This window comes from Chrysochloris asiatica, unplaced genomic scaffold (genome assembly GCF_000296735.1).
Source record: "Chrysochloris asiatica unplaced genomic scaffold, ChrAsi1.0 scaffold00094, whole genome shotgun sequence".
Classification (NCBI taxonomy): Eukaryota; Metazoa; Chordata; class Mammalia; order Afrosoricida; family Chrysochloridae; genus Chrysochloris; species Chrysochloris asiatica.
In genome coordinates, this window is record NW_006408612.1 from 5764488 (window position 1) to 5781054 (window position 16567).

Here is a 16567-nt window from a genome sequence, read left to right on the forward strand (position 1 = left end):
TGTTTGGTAAGGTGGAGGGTCAGAGAAAAAGAGGAAGACCCCCAATGAGATGGATTGGCCAAGTGGCAGCATTGATGGACTCAAGCGTGGCAACACTAATGAGGTTAGTCCAGGATCGGGCAGTGTTTCATTCTGCTATGGGTTGGTACCAATTCAATGGCACCTAACAACGTGTCTGCCAGAAATGAGTTGTGAACAATATCTGACTGGCAGGTGTGTGTGCCTTTTCTGTAGGTGGTTTGATGAAGCAAGGTCACAGCTGTGATTACTCAGTAAGGCTAAGGAAGCTGTCTAGAATGATATGTGAGGGAGAGTGGCCACTTGGACTTATGTCTACAGATACTGCTACCTGGAAAACAGATACACAAAAGTGATCTTCAAGTGATAAGCAGCGGGTAGTATCTAGGAAGTAACTTCACAGAAAGAGTGGGTCTGTGAAGTATCTGGATCACAGGATTCATGGAGCACATTTCTGAGAACAAAGTAAGTATCCAGTAAATGGCTACCAATGGTTGTTGTTGTTGTTGCTAGGTGCCAGTACTGACTGATAGAGACCCTATGCATAACAGAACTAAATACTACCCAGTCCTGGGCCAACCTCACAACCATTGCTACGCTTCAGCCCATTGATGCTGTCACCATGCCCATCCATCTCATTGGGGTCTTAACCATGCTAAGTTAATCGGTGTTACATCAGACTCCTGGTGTGGTGCTGTAGGATAGGTGGTTCAAACCTACCAGCTGCTCCTTGGAAACCGTGTACAGAATCGCTATGAGGCAGAATCGATTTGATGGCACTTAACAACAACAGTGTTAACCAATATTCCATGGTGTGTCAAGACACAATTTTTCTCTGAATGGTTATCAATGGCTGAATTTTTGTAAGTAAGTCACCAGGCCTTTCTTCTGAAGTGCCTCTGAGTGGACTCAGAGCTCTCACCGTTTGGTTAGCTGCCAAGCACATTAACTGGTTGCAGTATCCAGCATCCCTCTATGTTATTTAGCCTGAGCTATGGACACGCATCCTGAGCTATGTACACGCATCCTGAGCTATGTACACACATCCTGAGCTATGTACAGCGGTTCCACCACTGCCTATGGCCACGGGGTAAATGCATCTTCCAGTGATGAGGACTGGGATCTGTCTGCCCATGTTTCTTTCTGGCTTTTCACCAAATCGCAGCACAAGATCCATCAGCATCAGCAGCAGTAGTCATAGCAACTGCACTCACCTGAATCTGTGGGCAGGTAGAACACCAGGCCGGTTAGGAAGGAGAAGAGCAGGCAGGGAATGATGACATTGACAATGAAGTAGAGAGGCAGGCGCTGCATGACGAAGTGGTAGGTGATGTCCAGGTAGGGCGTGGTGGGGCAGCAGGCGTAGATCACCCGGTGCTTCCAGCCCCGGGCCTCCTTGATCACCCACTCTCCGCTCTCCATGAAGTTGCTCAGGTCTGGCTGGTCACTTTCCTGAAAAGGTGGGATGAGTTTCGAAAGCCCAGCCAAGTCACCCAAATCAGCTGCAACAAGGTTACAGGCTCCTGCTCCAGCTTTGCCGGTCACAGGCCTACAACGGAACCTGAGGCATTTCTGCTTTGGGAGCTTTAGTTCCGATCCTAAATTGGTCAGTTGGGATTCTCCAATTTGTCTACACTTTTCAGTAGGAGGTTTTCATTTGATGGGTGTTGTAGAAATAGTCAAGATGGCCTCTGACTATTGGTCCAGGCTATTTCTTCATAACAGACTGAGACCCATTAGCCCAAATGCCCTCTTTTGTCAAACTCTAAAATTGTATACATCCTATTCTCTGGTAGCATAGTGGCTACGAATTGGGCTGCGAACCGCAAGGTCAGCAGTTCTAAACTACCAGCTGTTCTGCAGGAGAAAGATGGGGCTTTCTGCTCCTGTAAAGATTTACAGCCTCGGAAACCCTGTACAAGGTCGCTATGAGTTAGAACCGACTCCACGGCACATAACCACCAACCACCATTGTTTAAAAAGCAGCTCAAATAGCCAAAGCTGTAGCTATTGAAAGTCTGCCTACCTTGCATATCCCTCAAAGCCACACCAAGTTGATTCCAACTCATGGTAACCCCACATGTGTCAGAGTAGAACTGTGTTCCATAGGGTTTTCAAGAGTTCATTTTTCCAAAGTAGATCACCAGGTCTTTCTTCTGAGGTACAGCTGGGTGGACTCCAAACTTTCAATTAGCAGCTGAATGCATTAACCTTTTGTATCACCCAGGGACTCCTCTGTTAGCCACGGATAAGATAAACCCCATAGTTATAAAGACCCCGTGCTGCTGCTGCCCTTTGGCACTCTGACCCAGAGATTCTCCACCTTGTTTCTGAGGGACGTCTCCTAGATATATAGGCTCCTTCCTCTGCTCCACTTGCCTTCTTCCCTTCCTGGTGGGCCCCTCCCTGGAAGATCTCATTGCTGCAGACTTCTACTTGCAAATTTGTCAAAACCTTGCAACAGTGCCATCTTGTGGTTAGATCTTTTTGCTTGCTCAGCCTCCAAACCCCTTGGATTCACTAAGGTTTACACCCACCCCCAGAAGGATTAAACTAGAATCCTTGGAGCTAAATCTGGGCACTAGGTAGTCACTTAAGCTCCCAGTTTGTTCTCTTGTGTAGTGTATCAATTACCTCTTCAACCAACTGAAGAACCATCAGACTAAAAGATTCCCAAAGTTTAACCTGGGTTTTGCATCAGAGGATTCCAGTTCTACTCCCTGCTGAAAATTTGTCTTTCCACCCCAGGACAGGCAAATTTTATATATATTATAAAATTTATATATTGATATATGAGATATATGCTATATATTTTAACACAGATTCTGATTCAATGTATCTGAGGAAGAAAGGTAATTTCTCAGCAGCGGATAGAACCCAAGTGAACTGGTTGGAAGTCCTGTTTCTAACTGGTGCTGAGCATCTCTGATTCTAGACAGGCAGAAGTCAGAGACCTGAATGGTACCTTTCCTGAATCCAGCCTCATCACATGAGACCACCACATACCGCGTTGATGGCTACTACAGAGCCGTCATAGGTCCAGGTGCCCAGCTTCATGCTACAGTTCTGCTCGTCAAAGGGGAAGTGGGTGACAATGATCTCACAGTAGCTTTTAAAGATGGCTGGAGGTGTCCACGTGATGTGGCCAGTGTGGTCCAGGAGCACTTTGGTGAACTTGACAATGGCAAAGTCACCATCTGCACTACAGTTGAGATAAAAGAGGTACATGGTTTCAAGTGACAGATGAGTCTTCAATTCTGCTTGGGGATGTTAACAGAGGATAGCTGTTAATTAGTCAGGTGCTAATTATAGAAGCTTTCTTTTGGACAGTGCTACTGTTTTATTTTTCACAATATTTCTGAAATTTGTCTGATAATAAGAATCACTGGGGTGCTGAAAGAAAGAAAAGATACTGGGAATATACTTTATATAAAGAAAAAATACTCAGAATACTAAGGGAGAGATTCTGGGAATTTACATTTTAGAAGAAGTAGCAGGTAACACTGATTCACTACATCCAGATTCTTTTCTTCCCAGTACAAAGATTCCAAATTTGTTTTATTGATCTCCATCTGTCCGTTCCTCAATATACAAGTGGGCTACAAAAAGTCTGTGGAAAAAATGAAATTGAAAGGTAATGGAATCTTCCATGAACCTTTTGAAGCCTCCTTGTACTTTGAGAACTGGCTAAGGAAAAAATAAGATTGTTTAGTAAAGTTGCCATGCCCCTGCAGGGCTCATTACTATTATATGCAGGTGAAGAAAAAGGTCCACTACCTTTACAAACTGCACGGTAGGGTCATGTCCAGGGCCGGACAGGTGAGGAGTGAGTTACGGTGAGTGAGTGGAGCCAGGTTCTCATCAGAAGCCCCACTCAGCTCTGCCCACAGTGTCACTGGGAGTAGAAGCTCCAAGGGGCCAGATGTTTAAATTCTTCAAGAAAGACTGGAAATCCAGATTTTTTTTTTTCCATACAAAATGGCCAGGTTTTTAAAAAATGTTTGGATTTTTAGAGACTCAAGATTCAGCTAATAGTTCCTGATTTTCAATTGCTGGCAATAATTTCTTGTTCTCTCTCTCTCTCTTTTTAGGGTAGGTGCTAAAAGATGACAAAAAAACAGTCTGCAGGCCTCATTCAGTGAGTAGTTCACACTTCCTGTAAACAACCTGTGTTCAAGGCAGAGAGCAGTCTTAGAACAGGGGTCCAGGGCAGGCTGGAGTCTGTTGCAATGGGGTTTATTTGAGGGGTCTAAGGTTGGGCCCTCACCTTGTAAGGCAAGGAGTTGCTTCTTAAAGATTTTTCCTTGGAACTGAGAGGAAAACCATGTGGCTTTGGGGCCCTCCCAGAAGAGTCTGTAAGGTGCCTTAATAAGTTGCAATAGGGCTGATTCTGAGCTGTACCACCCCAATGTGTATCAAAGTAGAACTGTGCTCTGCCGAGTTTTCAATGGCTGGTTTTTTGGAAGAGGTTTTCTAGGCCTTCCTTTTGAGGTGCCTTTGGGTGGACTCAAACTGCAAACCTTGCACTGAGCAGCTGCGCACATTAACTGCTTACATCACCCAGGGACTCCATAGAGGGCCTTTAGGACTGGCTAAGCCTTTCCATGAATGAAGGTGAAACAGGGTTCCCTCCCCTTTTGGTGTTCCTGGGTGAACTTGCCAAAAGGCCCAGAGGATTTTAATGAGTCCCCTCAGCTTTTTACCAAAAAAGAAACTTCACACAAGACATTCTGATCTATCAACACACTTGTCTGAAAAGGTTACACAGATGATTGGGTAATTTGACTCACGACAGAATCCCAAGTATAACTGGAAAATATGTGGTAGAAAATGAACGTTGTTGGACTGTCTGACTTCAAGGGTATCATTTTCATTCCATAGCCCTCGTCACCTTCCCTGGTATGCGTGAGAATGAGCCTCCTGCTCTTCCGGCCCAGACACATGTTGTAGAATGTCAGCCCGTAAATCCTTCAGGCCCATGTTGAATGCCCCTCCCTGCCTGGGACGGATACTCTTTGAAATGAACATTCCCTGACAAATGAAGGGCATATGATAATGAGCGTGTCATTAAATGGAGCGTTTTGACTCATATTATCATTTCACAACATGCAGCCTGTCAGGGAGCCCGGCGGATGGGGATGAAGCAGGCGTCCAGGGCCTTCAGCAACGCAGGGCGTCTTGGGATGCCCTGCTAGATGTGATGGATAACAACCCCCGGAGGCTCCGACCCATTTGGTAGAAAAGACACTGAATTCCAGGGAACTGAATTATATCAAGCTTGGGTTCCTTGGATAGTTGCCACACACCCTTCAGGAGCCCTCAGGATTAAATGTCCCCCACCCCACCCCCCGATTCAATTTGGCTCCGATAATTGTTTCTATTCATAACATGAGACACCATATGGCACCCCTAGCATGTCAGCTTGGCTCTTGGTTTTTGAGGTTATTTAATGTTAACGGCAGTGAGACGCATGCAAGCGGCTTCCGCTAGGGGGCTCCGGAGTGGTCCTCCCTGCCCCTCACCCCATCTGTCTTGCTTACTTGTTATAAAGAACGAGGTCTGGGCGCCAGATCTTTTCGGAGGGAACATGGATTTTTTTCACACCACCATAGTCGTCTGGATTCCATTTAAGGTTGTAATCCACCCATTGCTAGAAGCGAAGACGTTTAGTTAATTAAAAAGCTAAAAACTTTTTTTTTTTTTAATGTAGGGATATCAAGAGCTCTGAGGGGACATTCAAACTTTGACAGAATTGCACTCCTGTAAGAAACGTTTGGTTCAGAATTCAGCTTTCACTTTGATGGTGGTTGTGTGTTGGCTAGTTGGTTCTGACTCATAGTGACCCTGATAAGGTTTCTGAGGCTGTAAATCTATACTGGAGCAGAAAGTCTCATCTTTCTCCTGTGGAACAGCTGGTAGATTCAAACTGATGACCTGTGGTTAGCAGCCAGCTTGTAATCCACCACATACCAGTGTTCACTTTAGCAGACAGTGTTGTTGTTTTTAAGTTCCATTGAGTGGGTTCTGACTCACATCGATCTGGTATAGGGTTTCCAGGGAGTGACTGGTGAGTTTGAACTGCTGACCTTGCAGTTCAAACTGACCTTGCAGTCCAGTGCTTATCCTACAGCGCCACACCAAGACAATAATAGCTAACATATAAACAGCCCAAACTTTGTGCAGATACCATGTTCTAGGCACTTTCCCTATATTAACTAATTGAATCCTCACAACAATTCTGCAAGGAAGGAGCAATCATAGACCCCATTTTTACAGATGAGGAAACAAAGGGACCCCCAAGATAATGCAGCTGGCAACATCGTATAAAATCATCAATAAATGTTTTTCTCTATATTGTTTTGTTCTTAGTTTTGCCTTTGAATTGATTCGAACTCAAAGCAACTCCATGTGTATACAGTAGAATGGCTCCCTGGGGTTTTCAAGGTTTCAGGAAGCAGGTCACCAGGCTTACCTTCTGAGGCACCTCTAGATGAGTTTGAACTGCCGACCTTTCAGCTAGTAGCTAAGTGCTTAGCCATTTGCACCACCCAGGGACTCTTTATATATATTCTCAATACAGCAAAATTGTATAGCTCAGAAAAAGCTCACAGTGGAGGAAAAAAAATGCCCTATAATCCCTACACCCTAAAATATCCACTTTCAATATTGTGGTATACAAATATATCAGTGTAAACTGAACTGATTTCCTTTATTCCCTTGGGTCCAGAGTGAATAAAACAATACAATGCATCAAGTGGAATTACCTGTTTCAGTCGAACATTGGTGGTTACGATCTGATTGACTTCATCCTGAAAAAGAGACAAGGCACATCATTTGTGGGCAGAGAGGGACGCCACGGGGAGTAGGTCCCAGAGGCAAGGTATGGGTGCCGTGAGCTATCCCCACTCACCACATTGATGAGCTGAACCAGCTGCAAGCCCACGGTGACCTCTACAACCTGGCGGTGGTCTTCCACGGGCCGCACCACGCTGTTATAATTTTCAAAGAGCTTTGCCACCAGACGAGTCTCATGCTCGGAGCCCAGGATGAGGCCAGCTGAGATAAGAGAAAGCACACATGTCATCAGGTTCCGTTTCAGCATCGCATCCACCCTAATGTGAGTAACTGAGGAGAAGCCAGATAATGGTAGGCTAATGGCTCCCTAACGCAGCAACTGTTATTGCCTTAAATTTCTCTCTGAGTAACATCTGCTGTTCTGGTCTCTTCCCAGGCAACAGCGGGGGTGTACCAGATTATCCCAACACTTGTACTTTAGACAGGTGAAATTCTTTAACACAACTCCTCACTGAAACAAGTTTGTTAGGACACGGCACACACAAGAAGAAAGGTAAACACAAAAGCCAGTCTTGGTGAGTCACAGACTAGTCTCAGCTCTCATGACATCCTGAATTGCTGCTGGCTGGTACATGTCCCCGTTACGTTGTTAAGATAGAGTGAAATCAAGTGAAAAGTAGTCGACTTTATTGACTGGGGCTTGGGGTTCCTATTTGGAACTTGAGTTTGGTTCTTCAGAATTGAGAGAAATATCATTTTCCACTTTTAGTATCCTCAGTCCTTTTAAATCCAATTATTTTTTAAATCCTCACTTAGCCTCAAATGGTTAATGTGATTGGATGCTAATAAAAAAAGTTGGTAGTTCAAGTCCACCCAAAAGTGACTTGGAAGAAAAGCCTCATCTTCTACTTTCAAAAACTCAGCCGATGAAAACCTTATGAGGACAGGGGAGGAACTAGATGTGGAGCTAATCTCCTCCTTTGCCATGAGACCAGAAGAAGTGGATGGTGCCTAGTACCATTACTAAACATTTTGATAAAATATTTTACAGAAGAATTCTGATCAAAAGGGAGAAAATGCAGAACAGAAATTCAAACTTCCATGCACTTCAGACTTTCTGGAGCCACGAAAGTTAGATGAGCCCCTGAAACTATTGCCCTGAGATCTTTAAACCTGAAATCAAAAATATCCCCTGAGGTCTTCTTAAAACCAAACAATAGTTTATCTTTTTTGTTGTTGTTTTTTTCCAGCCTTGGGTTTATTTGTACAAATAGCACAGGAGGACACCATGCAGATGGTAGCCCAAAGGGTTATGCCAGTCACTCTGTCCTCAGATGGAGAACGCTAGTCCATCTTTGTGGGGGCCTGGGCTCCTTTGGGAGCCTGAGTTGAGGCCTTGGCTGGGGTTGGAGTTGAGGCCTTGACAGGGGCTAGAGTTAAGGCCTTGGCTGAAGCTTCAGCCTTAGTTTGAGCACTGGCCTTGGACTTTGGCCAACAGAGCCTCAGACACTTGGCAATGCGTGCCCGAGCACGCTTCCCCTGCTTGGGACAGGCAATGTAGGCCAGTTGACTGAGCTTGAGGTTGACACCCTTTAAGATCTTAGGCTTGACCTCCTTGGGCTTTACGAGAGCCTTGATAGCCTCGGCACGTGCATCCATGGCCTTGGCGTGGTTGGCCTGCATCTTCTTCAGACACTTCTTGTTGTGCTTCTTGGCAAAGCGCATATTCCTCAGAAACTTGGGGTCCACCCCTTGAGAGACTCATATCATTATGATTGGGGTTTCTTGATACCATTTCTGCGCCATTTTCAGGACTGGTTGTGCGTGGTGTGGTTCTTGGACTTGGCTGTGTCTGCACCAATGCCCACAGCTCCCCGGGACCGGAAGAGAGACAATAGTTTATCTTAACTAGTAAGGACAATCTGCCTTGAGCATTGTACTCAAGCTCTATCTACTCACCAGCCGCTCCTCAGAAACCCTACCAGGGTTGCTATGAGTTGGAAATGACTTGAGAGCGCTTAACAACAATAACATATGAGATCAAAGTGAGGCGCTATAGGATGAGTACTAGACAAGGCCGGCATTTTAAACCCACCAGTTACTCCTTGGAAATCCTATACAGGGTCTCTATGAGTCAGAACTGACTTGATGGCGCTTAACAACAGCATGTGAGATCACATTGACAATGGCAATTTGAAAGATTAGATAGGAACTTAGGGGGCAGTGAATGCTTGTTAATGGGGAAGAGTAAGAATCGTTACAGAACTCAAGGAATGTAATCAGTGACACTGAATTGTACGTGTAGAAACTGGTGGATTGGTATTTGTTTTACTGTGTCTGTTCTCAACAACAACAGAAGTAAAATTGTAAAAAGAAAACCCTGTGGGGCGCAGTTCTATTCTGGCACACACGGGGCTACCACAGTGCTGTCTCTCAAGGTGTGTGAGGCCCTGACTGCACCAGGTGACATTGTCAGAGGGGGTGACAATCAAGCCACTGTCTGTAATTTTTTGTGCAGTGTTCAGCAGAAAATTTGTTTTTAATAAAGATATCCCTGTAGTTAGTTATAATAACAAAAACATTTTTGCAAGCCCATGTATTAATATGCCTAAAGATTAAAGGTTCATGTTGATTTACTTTTGGAAGCTTCTAATGTGCTCTGGGCGGAGCTGTCATTATTACCCAACTACAAAGATGCTTTGAATCATGTGATCTGCTGCCATTGTTTTCATAATCATGGATTTTATCAAATACTCTGGTGTTTTAACTGCAGGATTATGGTAATTAGTATTTGTGAACCTACATCAAGAACTTTTGGGGAGTGAAATAGTAATTAGAGGAAAAGGAGAAAAAAAATTTAAATCTTCTGCTCAGTAATATTGTAACTGAGAAAGTAATTCAACATAGACAGATTTTCCAAAATAATAATGGTATTATTATTCATATAAAAATATTACATTTGAGCACCTTACAAGTATATTTATCTTGTATGAATCGAAACTGACTCGATGGCACTTAACAACAACAACCCTATGACTAAGACTGACAATAAACATCACCTTGGACTCTGTATGGTCTGTACAGAGGAGGCCCATGGAGGGGAGGGATGATTCCATGAGTTACCGCACTGGGTGACACCAACACTAATGATGTCACTGGGTCACCATGAGTTGGAACTGACCTGATGGCAACTGGTTTCTTGTTTGGTTGGTTGGTGTTAGCCTGGGGTGAGGCAGTAGGCCCTTATTCTTCCCTGAGATTCAGGAAGGATAAATGACTTGCCCAAGGTCATGCAGTAAAGACAAAGCTGTCATTCTACTTTGTGTCCCTGAGCTAACTCTTTTTAGCATGAGTGTGTTGTGCGCTACCCTGGTAACTGCACTGCAGCATGTACATGAGAAAACGTGCTCCAAATTCCAACAAGTATCTTATGACGATCTACGTAACTCAACCCTTACATGGACTGGGGGCTTGTGAGAGGAAGCAGACAAGAGTTTGTCAACAAAACAACTAAAAATGAACTGTTCTTGTTGCTAAGTGCTTGGTGACTAGTCAAAAGGTTGGCAGTTTGAATCCATCCAGAAGTACCCTCAGAAGACAGGGCTTTTGGTGTGCTTCCAGAGGGTCAGAGCCTTGAAAAGCCTCTGGAGCAGTCTTACTCGGCACACATGGGGTTGCCATGAGTTGGAACTGTCTGAACAACAACTAATAACAGCAAAATCCAGAGAAAAGTTTCCTTATCAGACTATTCTAAGGATTAAATTAAATAACACAAAGATGGTGGTGGTGGTATTTATGTGCCAATGAGTCGGTTCCGACTTACAGTGACCCTATATAGGTTCTCCAAGGCTGTTAGCAGTCCAATGCTTATCTTACAGGACCACATCAGGACTTTTTCCCTATTTCTATTAATCTAAAAAATCAAAGCTAACACATCCAGCTTGCTATGTATAAGATACTTTTTTAAGTGTTTTGCATATATTAAGACTTTTAATCCTCACAACTGGGAGGCATAGGTACTATTATTGCCCCCACTTTACGAATGAGAAAGTTGAGGCACAAAGAGATAACTTAACCCAGATTTCATAAGTGGTGGATACGGGATTCAAACCCAGAACGTATGTTCTCAACCACTATTTTCCACTACTTTTCATTCAGAATTTAGGAACAGCATAAAATAACCCATGTGATTTAGTGAATTGATACATTTTTCATTCCTCCAAAATGTGTGGGGCTGTAGGATAAGCACTGGCCTGCTAACCACAAGGTCATCAGTTTGAACCCACAGTCACTCCTTGGAAACCCTACACAGGATTGCTATGAGTCAGAACCAAAGAGACAACACTTAAGAACAATTAGCCCATAGAGCTTTATGAAAGGCCCGAGCTCTGGTAGCATAGTGGTTATGAATTGGGCTGTGCACCTCAAGGTCAGCAGTTTGAAGCTACCAGCTGTTCCGCAGGAGAAAGATGAGGCATTCTGCTCCTGTAAAGATTTACAGCCTCGGAAACCCTGTACAGGGTCGCTATGAGTTGATTCCAACTCCACGGCACATAACCACCACCACCATCTTTGTATTATTTTATTTAATCCTTACAATAATCCTGTGTGGTAAATTTTTATTTGTACTTTTGTTGTTATTAGTTGTTGAGTCAATTCCAACTCATGAGGACCCCATGTGTGCCGAGTATGACTGCTCCATAGGGTTTTCATGGCCGTGACGCTCTGGAAGCTGATTGAAAGCCCTGTCTTCTGAGGGTACTTCTGGATGGATTCCAACTGCCAACCTTTTGACTAGTCACCAAGCACTTGACCACTGTGACACCCAGGGTCTCCTGAGTCCCTCTCGAGTCCCTGGGTAATTCAGTTAATATACTTGCCTGCTAATTGGATACTTGGAGGCTCAAGTCTAATTAGAGGCATATGAGAAGAAAGGTCTAGCAATCTACTGCCAAAAAGCAGAGTTCCACTCTGACATAAGTGGGGTCACCAGGAGCAGATGTGAAATTCAGCTTCAGAGGGTTAAGCATTGTATTCATGATCTCCCAGCTAATTCAGGGTGGGCCCACCTGATCCCATAAGGATTTTTAAAGCATTACATGTATCTTCATTGTTACCTCCATGGACTCCTGGTAGAGAACCCCTAGCTGAGCCTACCTCCTTAGTTCTATTCCCCCAATTTTTTTAAGCTAAAAGGTACCAAGCAGGTCCAAGGTGTCAAGCTACATGGGACTTTGTAAAATTTTCAAACTGACGTTGTGGTCCAGGGCATCTCCTCCAAACCACCTGCATTCAAGGGTCCTCCAAAGGAGTGTTTTTTTCTGACTAGCCAGCCTTTTCAGGAGCCCCCATGAGCCCCTGGGACAAGGAATTCTCCTGCCTTCCATGAAGCTCTGGCATGGATCATTGCGTTCCTGGGTCACCTTCGGGTCCTGTCAGTTCATAGTTCGAAGCTATAGCTTTGGCATGGCCTTGTACTGCTTATTTTAACTGTTTATTCCAGTTTGACAGGAAAAACACACTAGAAAGCAATAAACAGGAGCAGATGCTTGGAATTATATAGCACAAAAAATATGCAGGCTGACCCTATGGTCCATTAAGGAAAAGGGGGTTAAGGGACAGGCACGGTCAGCATTCCAGTGACATTCACAACCAACAAGATGCCTTGTCCTTCCATAACGAATTTCTAAGGACGATCCAAGGCCATCTTCACTTCATAGAGACTACATTGGGATTGTTGGTATTCTTTTCTTTCCTTTTTTCCCCAAAGCAGGGTAAGCCAGAACCAAACCTTTTGCTGTTGAGTGGATTCAAATTCATGGCAATCCAGAATAGAACTGCCCATAGGTCCCCAACGCTGCAATCTTTGTGGAAGCAGAGAGGTCAGGAGGTTCAAACCATCGACCTTTGAGTCAGCAGCTGAGCACCTTAACGACTGCACCACCAGGGCTCCTTCCAAAGTAGGTTGTTGTTAAGTTCTGTCGGGTTGGTTCCAACTCATAGCAACCCTGTATGGGGTTTCCAAGGAGCAGCCGGTGAGTTCGAACCACTGACCTTGCGACTTAATATCCAGTACAGCACCACAAAGCAGGGTTGTTACGGTTGTCGTTGTTGAGTCTATTAAGTTGGTTCCAACTCATCGTGACCCTATATAGGGTTTCCAAGAAGCAGCTGGTGAGTTTGAACTGTCAACCTTACAGATCAAACCAAACTTGTGATTGAGTGATTATCCTACAGCGTCATACCAGGACTCCATAAAGCAGGGTGGTTATTGCTGTTGTTAAGTGATGTTGAGGCGATTCTGACTCACAGTGACCCTGTATAGGATTTCTAAGAAGCGGCTGGTGAATCTGAACCGCTGACCTTGCATTTCAAAGTGACATTGTGGTCCAGTGCATTGTTGTTATTGTCAAGCGCCACTGAGTCAGTTCCAACTCATAGCCACCCTGGGTAGGTTTTCCAATGAGTGACTGGTGAGTTTGAACAGCCGTCTTTGTGGTTCAAACCAACCTTGGGGTTCTGAGCTTATCCTACAGTGCCACACAGAAAATACTACAGAATTAGAAGTCAGGATTCTTTGATTTTTCTCCCCAACTCTAATAACATGGTATGGAGAGTTAGATCATCCTTCATGGATTCAATGAATCTCAGTAAATCCTTTTTTTTTTTTAAAGGTAAGGCTCATGTAAATAGACATACAGACAAACAAATAATGTTAAAGCTTCCCTTTTTTCCAAAATTCTGGTAGCGTAGTAGTTACGAATCGGGCTGAGAACCTTAAGGTCAGTAGTTTGAAATTACCAGCTGTTCTGCAGGAGGAAGATGAGGCTTTCTGCTCCTGTAAAGATGTACAGCCTCGGAAACCCTGTACAGGGTCTCTATGAGTCAGAACCGACTCCATGGCACATGACAACAACAATCTTTGTTCAGATGTAGGAATATCAACCCATTCATCAGGTAATTTATCTTGTGCAAAAATTGTTTAAGGAGTTTTGGGAGATTTAAAGGAGAATCTGACAAGACTCCTACCAGTCTGTCCTTGTGGAGATGATCATTTGTCATATATATAAACCGTGAACAGGCCATGTAAGTAAGAAATATGCCATGTAAGTAAGGTGGCAAGGAAGCATCCGGGATTCTAGAGGCAGAAGAGGAAAAATTTGCAATGAAAGGTGCTACATAAATAGAACTGAGCTCATTATGTATTAAGCTGATGCTGAAGAAAAAGTATCTTTTGTCTACAAAGAATTGATTTTTAGTAGGGGAACTCAGCCATGATTTCAAAGGGTTCTTTCTGTACCCTAGTGCTTCCACTGATATTGTATAGAGAAGTGTGCCTGGATTGGGCAAAGTACAATTTGAACTCTTACCAGTCACTCCAGATAATACTTTTCTCAGTCTGATAGGATTATGTCTCTCACCAGCTTTAGTTATTTCAGACCTTGTTTTCTTACTGTAGAGTGATCTGCTGGCACAGTGGGTTAAGTACTAGATTGCTAACTGAAAGGTTGGCACTCACACTGAGGGCAAAAGCTGTGGCAGTCTGCGTCTCTGAAGATGTATAGCCTAGCTCTTCCTTTCTTCACCATCACGTGACTGTTGCTACGCTCCATTTTCACTGTGTCTTCTCATAAGACTTTCAGGATCCAGAGGTCCCTGGCCAAGAAACAAAAGCAGAACCGTCCCATTCCCCAGTGGATTCGAATGAAAACTGGTCATAAAATCAGATACAACTCCAAGAGAAAACACTGGGGAAGAACCAAGCTCAGTCTCTAAGGAGTCGCACATGTGATGACGCAGCACGTAATGTACCCAGGTCCTAGCACTCTACCATAGCCAGTTCAAATGCCAAGATTTGATCAATTGAACATGCTTTGCACAACTTCTGGTTTCTTTCTTTATTTGTATACTTCCACATTTAAAGAGGTTGGCTAATCAATATGTGAGACTTCTGGTTTGGGGAAATTAAAAAAAAAAACATGTATAGCCTGTAAAGATGTGAAGCTGATATACTTTGGCCTATAGGGACACTGTGAGCAGGAATCGACTCGACAACAGAGGATTTGGTGTTTAGGGTTTTTTCTGACTGTGTGTTTTAACAAATGTAGTCTCCAAATGATCATATTCCAAAATTTATGACTTAAACAGCTTTTTGTAGATCAGTTCATGTCTTTCAGCTTTAGTTTCCTAATAATGAAACACTGAGAAGAATGTTAGACTGTACGATCTAGCTCTAAATTTCTAGGAGCCACTCATGTGAATTGATGCCAGCAAATTCTGATTTAATTGAAATATATAAAGAGGCTTTTAAAAGTTCATGGAATTAAAAGATAATGGGCAACAAGTCAAGAAAAGTCAGCCCATCAAGAAAAACCCCCTTCTAAGACTGAAACTCACAGGGTACCCATAAGCAGTCTAGTATGCTTACTGGTGACCACCTGGGTCAACTTGTGAGAGGAAGTGGGGGAAATGCAGCAATGAAGATATGGGCTGAGTTTGGCCACGTTCCATTGATACCTGTTGACCTTGAGATGAGAGAGTGAAGAGGAAGGGCTGGCTGTTCTGAAATTTAGCAAGATGTATGAACTCCTCAGCCCAAGGACACTGATCTAGCCACTGGAAGCTAGAGCTGAAAAAGAAGTGGCCAGCTGGTCTGAAGTGCAGGGAAGCATGCATGAACTCCCAAACTTGCAGTTAGTACCCATTTGACCTAGCTTGGATGGCTAGCTGACCAAAACTGGACTAAATGAAGATAAAGATGCTTTATACTGTGATCAAGTGTATATTCCTACAATTTGATGAACTGGAGCTTTGCTTATGGATGCAGTTGCATCCAACCAAAATGAAAGGATTCTTCACATCGGGGATCATGTTTGTTTCCTCAGTGCACTGGGTTGATAGGGATGGGCAATTGAGACATTGGCTATAAAAAATGGGGGGCTATAAAGGCACAGAAGTCCTGGTGTGACGCTGTGGGTTAATGCACCAGACTGCAAAGCCGTTTGAACTACAAGGTTGGTGGTTCAAGCTCACCAGCTGCTCCTTGAAAACCCTATACAGGGTCGCTATGGGTCAGAGTAGACTCGATGGCACTTAAACAACAACATAAAGGCACAAGTTTTATCAGTGTGTTTAGTTTCAGAACAAGGAGGGTAAGGTAGAATTCCCACTGAAGCGTTTTCCTTTTTTCCAGATGGATCAAGTAAAAGGAGATAGGGGATAATGCTGATAGGATTTTAGGATTCAATTGTAAGTAACTGTTAGCAGGATTAATTGCGATTGACCACTATAATTGTAAAATATGTGTAACTAAAACTGGGGCATAGTTAATCTTTCATTTCAGGAACACAGGCTCCCAGGACCATCAAGAAGGCAGAGCATAAGAAGAACATGAGATCCTACCTAAGGGAGCAGCGATGCAGAAATGGTGGCAGATGTGATGGTATGGACAGGTAGAGCAGCTGCGGACTCTAAGCCCATGCACTGAGAAAGGCTGTGTGTCTGTGTGCAGGAGGCAGTCTTGCAAAATGTGCCCTTTGGACATTTAAATGAATATATATTTTTGTTTTGTATGTGTACATCAAATATTTTTACTTTTTTGATTTGTGAAAAATACGATGTAAAAGGAAAGCCATAGGGAGGAGCCAAGATGACTGTTGTTGCAGGGAGGGGAGTGTAATCACTGAGATGAAGCAAAACATATGATTGGTTGAGGTTAAAGCTGATGATTTTGTCTGTTAACCTTCACTCAATT

At 43.7% G+C, this 16567-nt stretch overlaps 1 protein-coding gene across 1 annotated transcript in view; it reads right to left on the reverse strand.

The window, feature by feature from the left end:
- CHRNA1 (cholinergic receptor, nicotinic, alpha 1 (muscle)) overlaps positions 1-16567 on the reverse strand; it is a 28898-nt gene that overhangs the window by 9786 nt on the left and 2545 nt on the right. Inside the window, exons 2-6 of the mRNA XM_006866658.1 lie at positions 6929-7074; positions 6783-6827; positions 5559-5668; positions 3025-3220; positions 1233-1470 (exon numbers count right to left, since the gene is read on the reverse strand). Of these exons, the coding sequence (XP_006866720.1) occupies positions 1233-1470; positions 3025-3220; positions 5559-5668; positions 6783-6827; positions 6929-7074 (735 nt within the window). The remainder of the gene's footprint in view (positions 1-1232; positions 1471-3024; positions 3221-5558; positions 5669-6782; positions 6828-6928; positions 7075-16567) is intronic.